The following is a 17,097-nucleotide window of genomic DNA, read 5'->3' on the forward strand; positions in this document are numbered from 1 at the left end:
CCAGAGGCAAGACCTACGTCTCAAAACAGACAAGCCAATGACATTTTGAAATTGCTCAGACGTCTTTATTTTTGCTGTAAGGTCATCATCGTCACCACTCTCACCACAACAATTATTATATCCCATTAATCTCGACGTTTGCCATAATGCTGCATTAAAAATATCTCAGCAGGATGCATACTTTGGGGACATCACAGCAGAACTTATTGTGAAGGTCATTATATCCGTTTTCTTTAGCATTATTAGTTGAAAATAAATGCATTGCTAGTATAATAATCATAATAATCACCACTGCTAACAATGCAAATAATTGTGCACATATTTGTATCCTGCATATAGAACTCTCTTCATATAGAATATAATTGTTTTCATGTTGCTGAAATGTATTTTGCTGACAATGTACATTTTCTTCTGCAGTATATTTTGCAATGAGCCCATTTCATTACTTATTTAAACCTTATGACCGCACATCTTATAATATACTTTTCGAATCGCAAAATACATGTATTTCTGTGTGCAGCACCAAAGGTAACCAGAAGATTTCACCGTTTTCCTCATAAAATAAACACTTTACACGAAAGAAAAGTATACATCTTTGGAAAGAATTTTTATTCAAAGAAAAACTGCACGAAAAAAACAACACAAACAAGGCCCTATAGTGTGCTGAAATCCTCTAAAACATGCACACGTAAGTGAAAGGTATGTTGTGGTTTATTGTTAACGGCCTTATATATATTTGTTTACATACAATGTAGGCTTCAGATCTTAAGCAACGGTATGCATTTCCCCATATATGTCAGCTCAATAAAGCCTGGTACACCATTCAAGTATTAAAATATCATATATCCAAGAAAAGCAACTGCATAGCTTTCACTACCATACATGGCTAAAATACAGTAAATTATAAAAATATTGACAATCAGACATGACGGTCAATTTTTCTAATTAAAGATATTTTCCTATACAGTAGAATAACAATACAACAGTGATATCATTGCAAGTTAAACAGCATTTCCATACATTTCCATTGTGTGGCATCTCAAAAAACTCACGCAAACCCTTCTTAAACAGATTATCTGGATAAAACACGAACTTTCCGTATGAGATTCGTTTAATGTTTGTTTTAAATACAAAGTGTCGTAAAGCAAACACAGCATTTTATAAGCCTCACCACGCTGAATTTCACGCATATTTCACTTGTGGTCATGAGCTTCTGTTACATCATCACCACTCAAAAAACCTGAACATGCATCTTTGGAAGAAAAGAAAAATATCCAAATAGTGTTTTTATTTTCAAGACAATTTTTGTATTGAATTATTGTAATTATAATATGTACTCCATAACATGCTCGTCGTCACTGCTGCTACTCACTGTCGCCTTGATCTCTGAGGTGGATGTTGCTCTTGTGCCTCAGTAGTGAACTAGCGACACAAATTAGGTATGGGGTTTTTTTTGGCAGCCATTCACCGATTGTGAGAGATGAAAGCTCATATTAATAATGATGACAGATGCGCAAGATTTTTCAGACAAGTCAACAACTCAGAGGTGCGGAGCCAAGTTCAGGGCTGCTCGAAAGCCTGACCAAACAGATAGGCCTTTAGTTCCACATCGAGGGGGCGATAGCAGAGAACCGACTTGAGGCTGTAACAGTTTGAGACCGTGGTGTCCAAATCTGATTTTGAGTGACACTGCGTAGGGTTCTACATTGAGCTTCAGTGCAAGGAGAAAATAGTGAGGCGAGGTATTGTGGGGGACCGGTGGTGAAGGCGCGATGACAAAGGCAGGCGATTTTAGAATTTGTCCTAGCTTGCGAAAGGGAGGCAATGAAGAGTACGGAGGGTGGTGGCTGCAGTGTTGGGCATGGAAGTGAATAGGCGAAGCTGATCTCAGTTGCCTATGCTTATTCAGCACGAAGAACCCCAGTGTTGAGTGCTCATTTCAAGCCAAGAGAAACTCACCAAGACCTTAGCAGTTACAGTTTTAAAAAAAATATTTTGAGTGTAAAAAAGAAACGGCCTGTGGGAGATTAGGAACCCAGATCACTGGAAGTGGCACGTACCCTAATCACCACACCACTGCCTCCTGCAATGTCACTATTAGCTCATGCTGTGTGTCTATGATGTTTTAAATGTATATCTTTACATTAAAGAATTCTGCTATCTTTAAACGACTTACAACTGAAGTCATATGAGGTACAGCTGTTAAACCTTTCCCAGGCCTACATAGTTTCATCTCTATTTCAATCCGATACGTACATACACTTAGCAAGCTTTTTACATATTGGCTAAATAGATAGAGGGCACTTTGTGTTCCATTATAAAGAAATGTATTTGCAGATAAATGATTTAGGAAACGGCCAATTATATCATTATGGCAATTTTATTAACTTTCACCACAATAACCATTAAAGCATATCATATTTGGCAAAGCTCTAATACTTCTCACGTTTCCATTTTGTTTTCATGAAGATCGCACGTGTAGATTGACAGGCAAAGCCGGAACATTCACAGCTGAGCAATAACACCACAGGGTGTCTGCCACCAAAAATAGAGAACTTTGCATTATTGCCTCTGAAACAATCAAAATAGTGTGTCGACTCTGCACCATGGGACAGCAAAATGGCATTCATTGCTCTGCTTGTTGTAAATATTATTTACACAAACACATTGGGACAACATTAACTTATGTCGTTGATTACTTTTCCTGAAATTAAGGCCAGTGTTGAGATTGTACTGGTGAAAATTTGTTGAATCTTCATATTCAAAAACTTACTTTAAATAAAAATTGGGAAGGGAGAATATTATAATTAAGATGAATAAGTAATTTAAATAAAATGGGGGTGAGGGAGAATATTAAAATAACAAAAAATGTACGGCAAAAGCATGTGCGATATTCTCCACCGATTGAACCAACGCCATGCACACGTTACGCGCAGGAATGGCAACCAGGATTAATAACGCGTTGGTATCTCTGTGTGACCTATGTATATTTACTGCTGCAAATGTAGCAGCACCAGCATGCATTTGATCCTTCTGGGGCTGTCTACAATGTACCATGAAATGTCTGCTATATGCTTTAGTTCTGTCGCTTTACTTTGAGGATTTGCACCCCCAATTCACGAATACTCAGTTTGACTTGTCGCCTAGAATCAGTTTCACAAACGTAGCAACATCTGTATCCTTGGCGTTATGTATTCCAAAAAAAGTGTTGTCCTGCAAAAGAAAAAAATCAAAAGGACAGTTACCAATATGCTGCATATTTTCATACGTTATAACTGATGTCCATACAAACATATTGCTGGGTGGAGCAGTGGAAATGGTTTGGTGCATTGCAGGATGATCCCCGCAATTGGTGAGTGGTGACATCTGCCTCTCTCTCTCTTCACAAACCCACACTGACGTTGCTGGGTTGTATGGCCAAACAGTCCTCATGGCCAAAACTATGTGGGGGATACCTTCATCCAGCAGTAGATTGCAAACCCCATTTCTATCACATCAACAATTTTGGCCATGATGACATCTCGATCTTGATTCTAACACAAGAGGAACTTGAACCATTTTGAAAATGTAATGATGGATAATGGCACGTCATTGCCTTACAGTTGTCTTCATGGCAAGCTGTGCATTACTTAATGCGTTTTCACACATCCCACACGTCCCTTTTAACGTATGTTACCTATGATTTTTTTTAAAGCACATGCATATATGCATAAGTCTAAACTCATTTATTTTCCTTATTCAACTGCCAACTTTCCAAAGCCAAATGTCCTCTGTAACCGTTGCCCTTTCCCATCTTAGCATTTGGCTTGAGCAAAAGCTGAGGATGCGAGTATTTGGTAGTAATAGGCCACCCAAAGCACAAATAGACTCACGTGCACACAACCAGAACCACCCTTTTTGGGTGTTTAAGGCAGCAGTGGAGTCGTACCTTTTGTCCGTGGGAATAAGCACTATGACATTTTCTCACTCATTCGTATACTTGCCCAGTTCTAATTTTGGATGAATCTCAAGCTGTCACCACTCACTGTGTACATCTCGTAGCGTATTTGTTTACTTGCTCTTCATTCACACACAACTTTTTCGAAAGGGATAAAAAATAATCAGCATTTATTTACTTCTTATTTGGTTTAGTGATTGTAATCACTTCTCATGACAGAGTTTGGAAGCCACTCCAGCCTGTGCATGTGTTTTTGTGGTGAATGAGCCTACACTCATACCCATGAATAGTGGCTAAAATATCAGAATTCATCCCAACACTCGGCTTCGAGCAGCAAATTACAGGTGTGTGTCGCTGTGCCCAATAAGAACATTAACCTTTGTGCCCCTTCAAGCTAGCTAACATCATCCATCTCCCTTGCATTGCTCTGCCTTGCAGAGAAGTTACGTTAACCATCATCACACACGGCTGCTCCCAAACCCCTGAAATACTGATGGTGCTTATTTCATGTTGAGATGACCTGGAACAAGAGCTCAGTGGCTACACAAGCCAATTATAAGACCGTGATAACAGACTAAAGCTTAGGGTGTCGGGTTGCTATCTCTGAGCTACAAAAAAACAAGGATATATCTTTGGCAGAATGATATCTCACTATAGGAAGAGGGGATAACCACATGTAAATGTGTTGCCTTGAGTGGTGTATTATTAATAGGCAACCGACAAAAACGGTGACTTTTAATGTTACAGGAAGATGTACAGATTTCCCAGAACAACAGCTATCTCAAAAAAAGAGGACAATCCGGTGAAAAACAGGAGAGGTGGCAACCCTCATTGGCAACCCCAAAAGGGTGGGCGAGAGACTTGGAAACCCCTTTCCAGCATAACCATATTGCAACACACGAATGTCTTATTCTGTGCCTGTGCATTGACGCCCCCTTCTGTGCAATAATATAATGCACTAGCTCCCCCCACCTCCGTGGCTATTTTCTGTTATGCTGCAGAGTCAGTACATGTCGTAGGTTTGTTTTGGAGGTTGAGCTGTATACGCGACTGTCCACCCGATTTTTGGCCCCCATCGCCTAATTAAAGCCCATTCGTGCCGGTGCCCTTGCTGTCGTAGAAATGTCTCACTTTGAATTAAATGAAAGAATGGTGTGTCCCCGCAATTTGTTCTTGTGTGAAACACACACATTGTTTAAGTCTCTTATTTGTTTAGATTGAAAATAGGCTGACGTAACATTTAGTATAATATAGGTTGCTATTATTTTACTGGGTTGGAGATGGTCAATGTTGCAAGGGAGACTGGGTAAAATATGTCCCATGTAAAGCTTGTGATGCCACCAAATTTCTACAGTGCAGAGCTATAACTGTTACCCATTCCTGACTTAAAGCTTTCGTGACTGCAGGAATTCATATTCTTAGGGTCTTTCGATTGAGTCACGTAGATAATTTCAAAGACAATAATCAAAAACTACCAACGTTTCGATCGCAACACAAGCTGTCGTCCTCAGGAAAAGGTGGTTAGTTTACTAAAGGCAAACTGTTTATAAAGGTTTAAAATGGGCGTAGCCCAAATGTTAGCAGCATGGGCGGGGCAGCTCATGTTAATGTGAGTGGTGGGCGGGGCAGCTCATGTTAATGTGAGTGGTGGGCGGGGCAGCTAATGTTCATGTAAGTGATGGGCAGCGGCCACGAAGGTGGTGGGTTTCCACCAATTAAAGAGCTGCCAGGTAATAATTTGCATGTTAATGTAAGATCGGTGAGCGGCCTCCACGGCGAACGCGCTGAGGTAGCTATGCTAATTAGAGAGATTAGCATGTTAATGTCAGATCGCAGAGCCAATGCACGTCGAGGTGGGCGTGCGAAGGTGGTTGTGTTAGTGTGAGAAATTTAACCTGTTGATGTAAAATCGGAGAGCCAAAAATAACAACTAACATCGGAATGTGGCAGGATGGGAACATCACAGCCAGTTATGACTTAAACTGGTTGATAACGTCCTTCCAATGATTGCTAAGTTTGTACCCATCTTCTCGGTTGAAATTGTGTGTGAGTAATACAAAATAAAATGCATTATTTTTATTTATAAAGCAACTACGTACAATTATATCTCAATACGCTGTAAAAAAAAAGTGGGAGAAAAAGGAGGTACACGTTTTTTTTTAAATACACAGCTGGTCATCAGCAGAAGAATGTCTTAAGGCTGGACATGAACAGAGGCAGAGAGTCAACAATGCAGTTGCCATTACTAGAATCACACGAAATATGGTTGTTGTTGTTGTTGCTGTTTATTTAAATGGTTGTAACGAAATGCATCCTTCTTACCATTAGCTCGGCGTATGTTGGTCTCTCATTGGGATTCTTTTTTAGGCTGTAGAAAAAGGAACCATATTAATTGAAATGTCATGCAGCTGCAGTTATGTAACAGAAATTCTCAATTCTAGTTGAGGATACATTTAATAATCTTTTCTGACCAATGTCAGACAAACTTGCTACGTCTTTTATAAGCAGAGGAAAGAGGCACGAAAGGAATACAATTTCACTTGATTGATTTTTTTATAATAACTAAATCATCGGCATGGGGAAAGCCTTCATCCAGTTTTGGATTAATGGCTGTAAATTACTCTAGTATTATTTAAATAATCGTAATTTGATTACATTCTGGTTAAAACACCATGATAACACATTGAACAGGCTCTGTAGAAGGAACATAATGGAACCTGATTTTACCTGTTGACATACTGATAAATAGTTTCATTATTCACAGGTGAAATTGAATTACAAGATGCCTTTGGTCAATTTGTATAGACAATTAACATTCTCGTAAAATGTTTAACTTCTTTCACACTGTATGTAGCTGACCATGCTAATCGGAGGTGAAATAGATGTGACTTTTAAGTAGACAATTCATTATACTGGCTTCTGACATTCCTGTCCATTTAGAAATGTTAAAGTGTTGCTATTCTCACCTACCATTTTTTTGTATTATTATTACTGTTACAAGGTTAAAATGGCATTCATAGACCAGTAAAAATAGTCATATGAGAGCCACTTTGCCACTACAATATTTTCTACATATAATTTAATGGTCAAATACGGGTTTATAGTACGAGTGTGAAAAGGCCACTTTTGAAACTTTTGTAAATTTTTAGAAAAACGAATGGCTACGTGTTGCTCAATTGAGAGGAAATAATTGTCACAATTCCAGCAGAAGTGACGAAAGAGATGGCATGAATGTTAAAGTGACCGGTAAGCAAACCAGAAAAAATCCACTCTTGTACTTAAACTTTTTTTCCTAGTTAATGGGCCTTTAAACTCTTACATTGTTGCAACTAACGCATATTTATTATCGAGTAATTATTTTGGGAGGAATCTCAATGCCCTGAAAGCCAACATATCATGGGCATTGTACATCTGTCAACATTCTTGTTACATGATCCCTTTCCCCCCCCCCCACCTTTTGCTTATGTAATTTCCTTCCTGCTTCTTGTTTTAACCAATTCCCACAAATAAATTAAGGCCCATGACTTGTGCTTGAAGTTTACAGCCATATCGGTTTGAAAGTGAACGCATGATTGTTTAAGCGGAGGGAGCAATACTCCCAAGGGTACCTAGCTTTGAAAAAATAATCATTTTAAACATTTGTCCGGTTTGTCAGTCACAATGATGAAATACACAGTCCATGCATCCCTTAACTGCCCGTGGTAGGCACTATTTGCATGTGCCCCTCTGTCTACGAGTCCAGGGAGCCTCCTACCAGAGTGTGCTGAAGTCCACAAATTCCGGAGAGAAGTTCTCCAGCGGAAGCTGTGGTGAGGGTTCTTCCACGACCTGCTTGAGCTGCTGGAAGGGCGTCCCCCACGACTCGTACGGGAACTTGAGGATGGCGAGTTCAATCTGCAAATGGACGGCATTCCGCAATCGTCACTCGAACTGCAGACGAGATGCTACACCCCACCAGCCAAGTCGAAGACAGATTCCCAGAATAAGCCTTAACAGACTTTTTTAGGCAAGTGCTGTTAACAAGCACATATGAAGGCCGCCACAGTACACAAGGTGGTGGGTGGCCAGCACCACACCCCGAATACCTTCTTCTTCTTCCCAGTGGCAATGTTTACCCACCACACCAAGTACTCGTTTGAGGCTGAGTCGACCTAGGGGAGGCCCAGAACCAGTTCAAATATTCGTCACCGATGTTAGCCGTGAGCGGGAATCAAAATATGATTACCGGGTTCGTAGTGCAGTGCACTAACCACTACACTACCGCTCCCCACACCACACATCACACACACACACATATACGCCGTGCGCCGAGCAATATCACCTTACTCATGTAAATATGAATTATTTTCCTTATTAAAAACCACTTAGATTTACAACATCACAAGACATATATATTTATTTAAATGCTATTTCATTATAAAATGTAACGCAATCAAGTCGCTGGCTGTTACATGGAGCTCTTGTCAAATGTTAAATAAAAGGGCTCTAATCTTACGATGCCCGAAGCCAAAAGAAAAGTGAAAGTGTAAATTATATTTCCACGTTTTAATTATAATTAGAGTCACTGTAGAATATAGTTGAGAATGCTATTAATAACTATAATCACAATTTAGGTATAATGAGGTCAGTTTCTTAAAGTTAATCAATCCACTGCTGGATGCAGGGGTTTCCTCTGCCATGTCAGTCATTGGTATTGTTTGACCATACTTCACCAAAATGGTCAGTGCAAGAACGATACAGGTATTACTAGCCATGGTTGAGAATCAAATTCGGATTAACAGATTAATGACCACCGTGCTACAACTCTACCTTAATCAGTTTAGGTCAGTGGTTCTTAACCTGGGGTGCACGCGTCCCCTGGAGATGCGAGATGCCCTTTCTGGGAGTGCTAGACATGGCCAGATTATATTTAGAAGGCAAATAATCGAAGCACAAATTAAGCACGGGCACGTAGGTACAACTACTTTGTTTCATCAAACCTATGTATTTTTTTTTCATGTTTACGATTGAGAACCAAAGAAGTTCAAGGCTGCAGTAAAGGTTAAGAACCACCACTGGTTTAAGATTAAATTTGCTAAACTTACACAAGAAGCTATATGTGCCAAATAAAGCAGAGCAATGTAATGGTAAATTTCAGCAACAGTGTTTTGTGCGGATAGCAGCGTTTAGAAGGAAATGTGCTACAGCAGCATTGCAGCAGTGTGTGTCTATCACAAGACCCTTACCATGGTAATGCCCAAACTCCAAATGTCGGACTTGACATTGTAACCCTTCTGATTGATCTCTGGGTTTATTCTCTCTGGCTGTAAAAGTGAAAGAGGGTGGGCGCACATGGGATAGGGTTTAGTCATTTCTTTTCTCACGGTTCCTGAACTCCCATGAACAAGTCAACTAATGCAAGTTTTCAATGAGAAATAGGCAAACAGTAAATGACAAAGTGTCATAATAAGGTAGGGGTGCAGCTCTGCAAATGCTTACTCATGCCACTGCTGGCAAAAGGACCTCCTCTAGAGAGAGCTCTAGGGGGCCCCTCTAGAGGGCATTTGGCCTACTCTTCTACATTGGCCAAACATTTTAAACGTGATAGTACAGTACATACTTTATTCCACCACAGACAGCTTGCTGATTGACAAACTATTGTGTAGCGCTTGGAGATTGAGCCATGACATCTGGATTTCAAATTCAGCTTGCAAACCTTGGCACCATGGCAACATTCCAGTGTCATAATGGGGAGGTAAAAATGCTAAATTATCATGTTAGATTGTTAAAACTTGTGCCTGTACAAAACTGAGCCTCATTGCGAAAAATATGGAGAATCTACACATTAATCTATTTTATACTATTGGTAAACAGTTGTAGGCTTTGACAATGACAGGCTCTACCCAGCTTTAGCATCACATTCCATGGGAGGTGATTGTCGTATTCACTGATGACAGAGATTATATATATGTAGGTGTTCAATGTAAAGCATTTTGCAAAGTTAGGCTAACCACGTTCTATATACATATGGGCTGTAATATGTAAGGGCCTAGATTATAATTTATTTATTTATTCAATTTTTATAAACAGACTTGACTACGTTTATTCTAAATTCAGATTTTTATCCCTTCTGGAGTATAAACAGAATTGACATAAGTCAGTCATTATTATCAATGCACACTAGATATATCAACTATATATTTACAGCCATTTTTAGACAATCCACTGCTGAATGAGGGCCTCTCCACACCATGTAGGTCATGGGGATTTATTTGACAATACATGACCATACTGGTCAGTGCGTGTTCATTAAGGCAGAGAGCACTGATGTGTGAGCATAGAATTACAGGACACCAATGGGATTTGCTGTACTGCAATCTGCTGCCTTCAGAGGAGCCACGCCAAAAGTCATGGGCCATAATATTCAAATGAATCGGAACACCTACGGCCATATATGGTTTGCAGCCTGCATCCAGGGTTTTGGCTACAGAGTCGACCAAATATCCACTGATGCCAAAATCGCACATCTTGACGTGTCCTTGTGTGTTGATCAGAACATTGGATGGCTTGACATCTGTATGGGAGCGAGCAGAGAAAAGGAAAAACAATGAAAATTGTAGCTTTCCTTCAAAATAAAAAAAACATGAACATTGTTATACCATTTTAAGTTTTATGGGAGTATAACACTTGCATGTAAATAATACACATTTTATATATGTTTAAAGAATAGCTGGAATAAATATCTGACTGTATATATTTTTATATTTTTATAATGTTATTATATATACATTATTTTTTTCTAAGGTTGTGGATTTTTAAAAATAAATTAATGGTAAATAAAACCACATGTTCTGTTGGGTATGTCAAAATATTATTTTTCATGTTAAAAATTCCAATCTTGTAGATAAAAAGTTGTAGTTAAACTTTGACAAGATATTAATCTGTCTGCTTGTTTCTGCCATAAATGACATACCGTATTGTGGAATTACCATAATCATGAAAATGAGAACCCTCTCAATCAAAACAATGCTTTTCAACTTTTCGTGATGTGCATATTAACCTTCAGGCTTGGATGGGCGATCACCACGAATAAAAACGTGTTTTTTAGACTACTGGGCTACACTGTCAGCAGAGGGCGGGGCAGCAATCCATTGTCCTGTGCTGGCTGCTTTCAGCAACCGGCACTGACCAGCGTTAATGAAATATAATTTATTATTTTATCTTTAGACGTGACTTAACCGAAAGAACCATATAATGAAATAACCCTGACGACACGCACGGCGCAGTGAAGCCCTCGTTCGGCAGTTGCTTGCATGAAGAGCTGTATGTGTACTTTATAGTTTGATGGTAATTTCCACTGTGTTGTTGGCTGCGAGTGAAAAAGTAAATAATGAAAACTGATTCGTACTGTTCCCCCGCTCCAATGACATTGCACCCACACAAGCCTCTTGAGTATCCATGTGCCATTAAAACGTTACACCTGCCAGATACTATCATGGACATGTGCCATTTGAGGTGAGTGGTGGCACAGTGGTAAGGACACACCACCTACGAACCCGATGACGTGAGTTCGATTGCCGGCGATTGTCAACATCCAGTGTCAAGTGATATCCGATTCAGTTCTGTCTCACCAACCCATAATGACCAGAATGATGAAGTATGGCCGAATAACCCCCATGATCGACACGGTGGAGGAAGGCCTTCAATGCCTTGAGAAATTGTAAAATATTTCGGTATTAGTATACGTGTACATTTTTATTATTAGAAAATTATCACAAGTTGTGAGGTTTCAAAATTGACCAATTACTTGTCATGCGCAGGAGGGAGAACGAGTGATAATTTGATTCAATTTATAGCATCAATTCCCATGGGTATGGAATAAAATTATCCCTACAACTTCCTCTTTTTTCTGTATTACCTTACACATCATCCTGCATACTGCACGCACTTTCTACTGTGATATAATTAGCACGTTTTAAAATTACTTTGTCAACGTTTTCAGTTACTATTTTTTATAATGATCAAATACAATAGTGATCATTTACAAGTCTAAAGTAGCTTAAATCCCCCCCCCACCACCCTCTGTCCACCGAGCAGTATCAGAATCTGTATTTATACTGGAGGAGGAATCCGATGAGCAATAAAGCTCTTTTTCACAGATGTCCAGTAGGAGCGGGTTAAGAACGTTACAACAACAATACACAAACACGATAGCAGTGCAAAGTATAGGAAAGGTAAACAAATCACTTAAAATATACAAATGAAACTAAATGATTTGTTTTATCTTACCAGTTAAAGCCCATTGAGGTATTAACTTATTTTTCAGAAGCGACTTGGCCACAATTTATAGTATAAATGGGTACACCACAGTTTTTGTCTACAAGATTTTATCGACAAGATTGTACACCAACTTAGCAGGTTGCATGGAGTGGGGTCAAGTTTGGCTACTCCCATTTCTTCCATGATGACTGTCTAATGCTAATGTGGAAGAGCAGGCCAAATACCACCTAAAGGGCATCTCTAGAGCTCCCTCTAATCAAGGCCCTTCAGCCAGCAGTGGCATACACAAGAGATTGCAGGGCTGCACCTCTGCAGGGACCTAAACCAACGTTTGGAAACGTTTAATACCTCCCGATGGACTTTGGATTGAGCTAAAAGGAGAGCTATACAGTGTGTTATGGTGCACGTCTGTATCCTTACCCCTGTGAATCACAGATAGTTTACTGTGCAAATGTTCCAAAGCTTTCACAATCTGAAAAAAGGTCGCCGATGTTAGTTTTTAGACATCAATACGATCAAATCTGTGCAACGAAATTAATATATCCACTTTCCACGTGTTGTGGTCATGTTCAGTTATATTTTTAAGAGTGCTTGAAAATAACATCAAATAACGCTTGGTTACAAATCACAATCTCATCAGGAGAGGGCGCACCAGTCTCTGTTAATCTTTTTAGTGTAGCCGACGACAATAGAAGATGATCCGTTTATAGACACCCCACTGATGTCAAATGGGCCCCCCTTTATTTCTCAACAGGCGAATTAAGTTGTGAAAGCTATGTTGGACAAAGTGTATCACGAGAGTGTTATAAGATACAATACGCCTGTTGAGATTGTGTGAGGTACATGTAGTGGCTTTGAATTAAAATGTTGTTTTTGCTGCAAAGTCGACCTGTTAATTTAGAGGGGTCTCTATATATGGATCACAATAACGCAGCATTGCCAAATAATGTTTAATTTTGGTAGAGTAACAAAGAAACAGTGTAATTTTGTAGAATGCAATAAACATCACTACGTCTGCAATAATTAACATGGACCTTTACGTAAAAAAATACCGACACAGTAGTTCAGACTTTCTAAAAACTATATCGTAAGGGCACTTGGCTCCGCTACGATATGAAGAGATCCCGGGATGTGCTTACAGCGACGGAAATCTTTCCGAGGATGTCCTCAGGGATGTTGAGGCCCTTCTCGATGACCTTCTTGTAGAACTTGTCCAGGGATGTGTCCATCAGTTCCATGCATATCCACACATCGCCCTGGCAAGGGCAGGCAACAAAACACAACGATCTCGTCAAATTTCGAAAATAAACGCCGTACTCGGCGTTCATCCACATCTAGAGGTATAATCATTAATGTTATCACTTAAAAACAGGCAAAATTCCCACATTTCATTTTGTGCAGCTGATGCCTACTTACATCTTTTATGATGGAACGTAAAGTTTTACAGTCGTGGAGATGAAAAAACAGTGATAAGCGATACTGTATTTTTACAGTTTTTTTTAATTGTGAGACAAAGTGGTGTTAAAATATTCAGGTTTGCAGTGTGAACAACATGTTTTCTTCTCAGCATCCAGAACAAAGCTTTCGTGTGACAAGGTAGAGTGGTGGGAAAAATATCACTGGAAGCTTTTGAATGACTGCCTAATGGATGCCGTATGCAAAAACCATAAACAGATGTTAAACTTGCCTGAAACGATATGGCCATTTAATTGAGGAATCGATTTGTAATTACAATGGGGAGGCAGACCCAGGTTCTAGGCAGATAACTATTCACCCTCCATGTGCTTCTATCAATCGCCATCATTCGAGTTCGCATCACGATTGTACTCAATAAACTTTTTCAATCTCATTTTTACTATCTGGTTCATATTCATTCTCACTATTTCTATCGCTTTGGTACAGTTTTGTTCGTTCCATTACCATAAATGCACCGTACCACGATCACACAACTTGAATAACATTTCCATAAATCATAATAGATGCACAGATGCATAATTTGATGCAATGTCCCCAAGCATGAAATGTGATTGCTGAATCGGAACATTGTTACACGCCGATCAGATACCAATGGTTCATATTTGAAATGACCAAGAGACTGTGCAAAAATCCACTTTTGGATTTTCTTTGGGGAAAAACATAGCTTATTAAATTAAGGCCTACCCACTCATGGCAGACGTGTTATTAAGATCCGGAGCAAACTAGGAGATACAACTGTGTCCAGACATCGTTTTTGACGAATGTACATGCACAGCCAGTGTTTATCAATCCACTGTTGAATGAAAAAATCCACAAACCTTGCAGACCATGAGGGATAGTTAACCGTATTTCACCATGCTGGTCAGTGCGGGTTGAATGTGGGGTTGGGGGGATGCAGAACAATGGATTTTGCTGCACTGCCCTCTACTGAGCACAACAGCTATACCATCTGTTGTTTGTTTTGCGCATGGTTGTCACCCATCCAAGCACTATCCAGGCTGAACTCTGCTTATCTTTCGACATCTGAGGAGAACGGGTGCATCCTGGGTGACTTGGTCAGAGGCTCTTGGCTAATACACCAACATAAGATGCAAAGCGGCTCAGCGTTTCTAAGGGCTTTGCAGCTCACCTCGCGGAAGAGGGCTCCGTAAAAGGTGACCGTGTAAGGACAGTCGACAGTGCGCATCGAGATGTCCAGGTCCATCAGAAGCCTCTTCTGCTCCTGGCTGTTTACTGTAGCTCGGATCCGCTAAAAAAAATATTTGGACAATTGCACTCAATTACATTAAACACATCTGACTTCATCTGCACAGGAAGTGATGAACGTGAAACTAGTACATATTGTAACACTCGTCATATATCACTCTCTGTTGTGTTTTCAGGTCGTGCCGTGCGTTATTCGGCATGATGTCCGATGTTTCTTCAGGGACTGAAACTTCAGGAAATTCAGAATCTTCAGAAATTCAGTTCCTAAAGAAGCTCTCGGCATGTGGAGCGAAATGACAACCATGCCGAAAAACACGCGGCTCACCTCGAATAGTAATCGGAGAGTTATACAGCAACAACAATAACACGCGCCATTCACCACTAAGTGGCGGTGACGTCACCATGGCGCCTGTGCCAGGCCAGGTGCACTTTGAGGCCACGTGAAGTGTCGAAGGCTCGCTGACAGGTCACAGGGCAGACCCAGGTGCCATGGGTTGACTGACTGAGATGGCTGGCAGATGCACCAGCTGTGCCCCCTACTGTGCCAAGTGAGTTATACAGCACAACCTCAAACACCTATGGAGAAGTAACAGTCGAGGAAATGATGCATCTTTGACACTGGATTTGCCTATGGGCATATGTAACAAGATAAGCATATTCTGCAGCATCAGTAAGCATGTGTTGCCACATTCAACATTCCGCATATATAATTTCATACAAATGAATGCCGTTTTCATATTTTGGCCAAAGTAGAAGCCATCCGATTCGGACCATGATACTCAAGAAGTGTGAACACATGGACATTGATGAGGAAAATGGAACTCAAGCAGAAAAGTGTGCAGAGAAACATGGAGAAGTACATGGTTGGAATTACACTGAGAAAGAAAGGCAACGCGTGCAAGTTAGAGATAACATGTTGGCCATTACAAAAAAAGTAAGTGGGCTCGGCACGATACGTCACTGGAAGGGATGATGGCCGGGTGCCAAGACGACGAGTGGTACCCCCAATGGAAGGAACACCGCCAAAAGTTCGACCATTGTGGAGGTGGAGCAACTAAATCAGCTCGTGTGCAGGTACTCGATGGATTGCTTCATCACGTGACCGTGAGAGATGGAGAGACAGGCTTGAGGAGTCCTTAATCCAGCAGTGGATAATAATGTAATTTCAGATAGCGTCATTCATGCAATTGCATCCCACAACACTGCACATTAATTAGCCAGTCCCTTACGCAGACAATAGAAAAACAATACCCACTACTTAGCAAATAAAAAAAACAATAAGATGAATGCAGAAATACCGAGAGCAAAAGAATCATGTATGATGATGATTATTGTGAAGGCTTACACACTGGCTTGTAACTGTGAATGAAGCCACAGCAGAAGATGCACTCCAAATAACAGTCAACGGAGAGACGAGCGATGGTGGCCTCACCTTGACGGCCATGATGGTGCCACTGGGCGTGTGCCGCACCCTCTCGACCACGCCATACGCGCCGCGGCCCAGCTCGCATATCGATTCCAGGTCATCAGCTTTCACCTCAAAGTTCTATGGGGTTCAAAATAGTAAAGGAGAGCAGAGGACATGTACAGCTGCATGAACGTAAGTTTAACTTCTATCGCACCATACGTAGTCAACCGTGCTTATCGGAGGTGTGCAGTTGGTGCTAAGCATCAGCACTAATGAGGCACACAGCCATGCATCGATTCATCGATTTTAAATCAACTCTGACACGATGCACGCATCGTATTGTGCACGTGTTAATTAATTAGTTCCAAAATCTCAACGGATATATGAAAACAGGACGAAATTTTAAAAAATGGTAAGGTGGTGAGAAGCAACTGATTCTAGAATGGAATTATGATCCTGAAAATAAAATTACTAGGATCATGACATCCCTAACACTCACCTACAACTCAAATGGTTGCAGTAAAGATGCCTGCCAACAATCGGTAGGTCTGTGGTGCCACAACGACGGGGCCGCTCTGCCGAACCAGGGAGCCGCCCGGCTTCCCCCACCGCGCTGCCCCCCATCACCCGCCCCACATAAGCACACACCCGCACGCATTCCCCCCCCCCCCATAGAGCTGGAAGGGAAGGTCACCTGATCGACCGGTTTTTATCCGAGAGACCCTTATCGGGATTAATTCTCACGGTTTCCGGCGATCAGGGAATTGGATGACCTCCCCGTGCTACGTGGCACCGCGGCGCTGCGGCCGGC

The 17,097-nt window shown here is 40.8% G+C and overlaps 1 protein-coding gene across 2 annotated transcripts in view; it reads right to left on the bottom strand.

The window, feature by feature from the left end:
- Window positions 1–588: 588 nt before the first annotated feature.
- LOC133347708 (dual specificity mitogen-activated protein kinase kinase 6-like) overlaps window positions 589–17,097 on the bottom strand; it is a 69,669-nt gene continuing 53,160 nt past the window's right edge. For both annotated transcript variants that reach the window (XM_061560208.1, XM_061560207.1), the window contains exons 4-12: window positions 16,311–16,424; window positions 14,802–14,921; window positions 13,336–13,452; window positions 12,617–12,668; window positions 10,363–10,490; window positions 9,163–9,240; window positions 7,692–7,831; window positions 6,260–6,305; window positions 589–3,213 (exon numbers count right to left, since the gene is read on the bottom strand). In XM_061560208.1, the coding sequence (XP_061416192.1) occupies window positions 3,127–3,213; window positions 6,260–6,305; window positions 7,692–7,831; window positions 9,163–9,240; window positions 10,363–10,490; window positions 12,617–12,668; window positions 13,336–13,452; window positions 14,802–14,921; window positions 16,311–16,424 (882 nt within the window). In that variant the 3' untranslated portion in view covers window positions 589–3,126. The remainder of the gene's footprint in view (window positions 3,214–6,259; window positions 6,306–7,691; window positions 7,832–9,162; window positions 9,241–10,362; window positions 10,491–12,616; window positions 12,669–13,335; window positions 13,453–14,801; window positions 14,922–16,310; window positions 16,425–17,097) is intronic.

The sequence above is a fragment of the Lethenteron reissneri genome, chromosome 26 (assembly GCF_015708825.2).
Source record: "Lethenteron reissneri isolate LAM-NWPU_2019-01 chromosome 26, ASM1570882v1, whole genome shotgun sequence".
NCBI lineage: Eukaryota > Metazoa > Chordata > Hyperoartia > Petromyzontiformes > Petromyzontidae > Lethenteron > Lethenteron reissneri.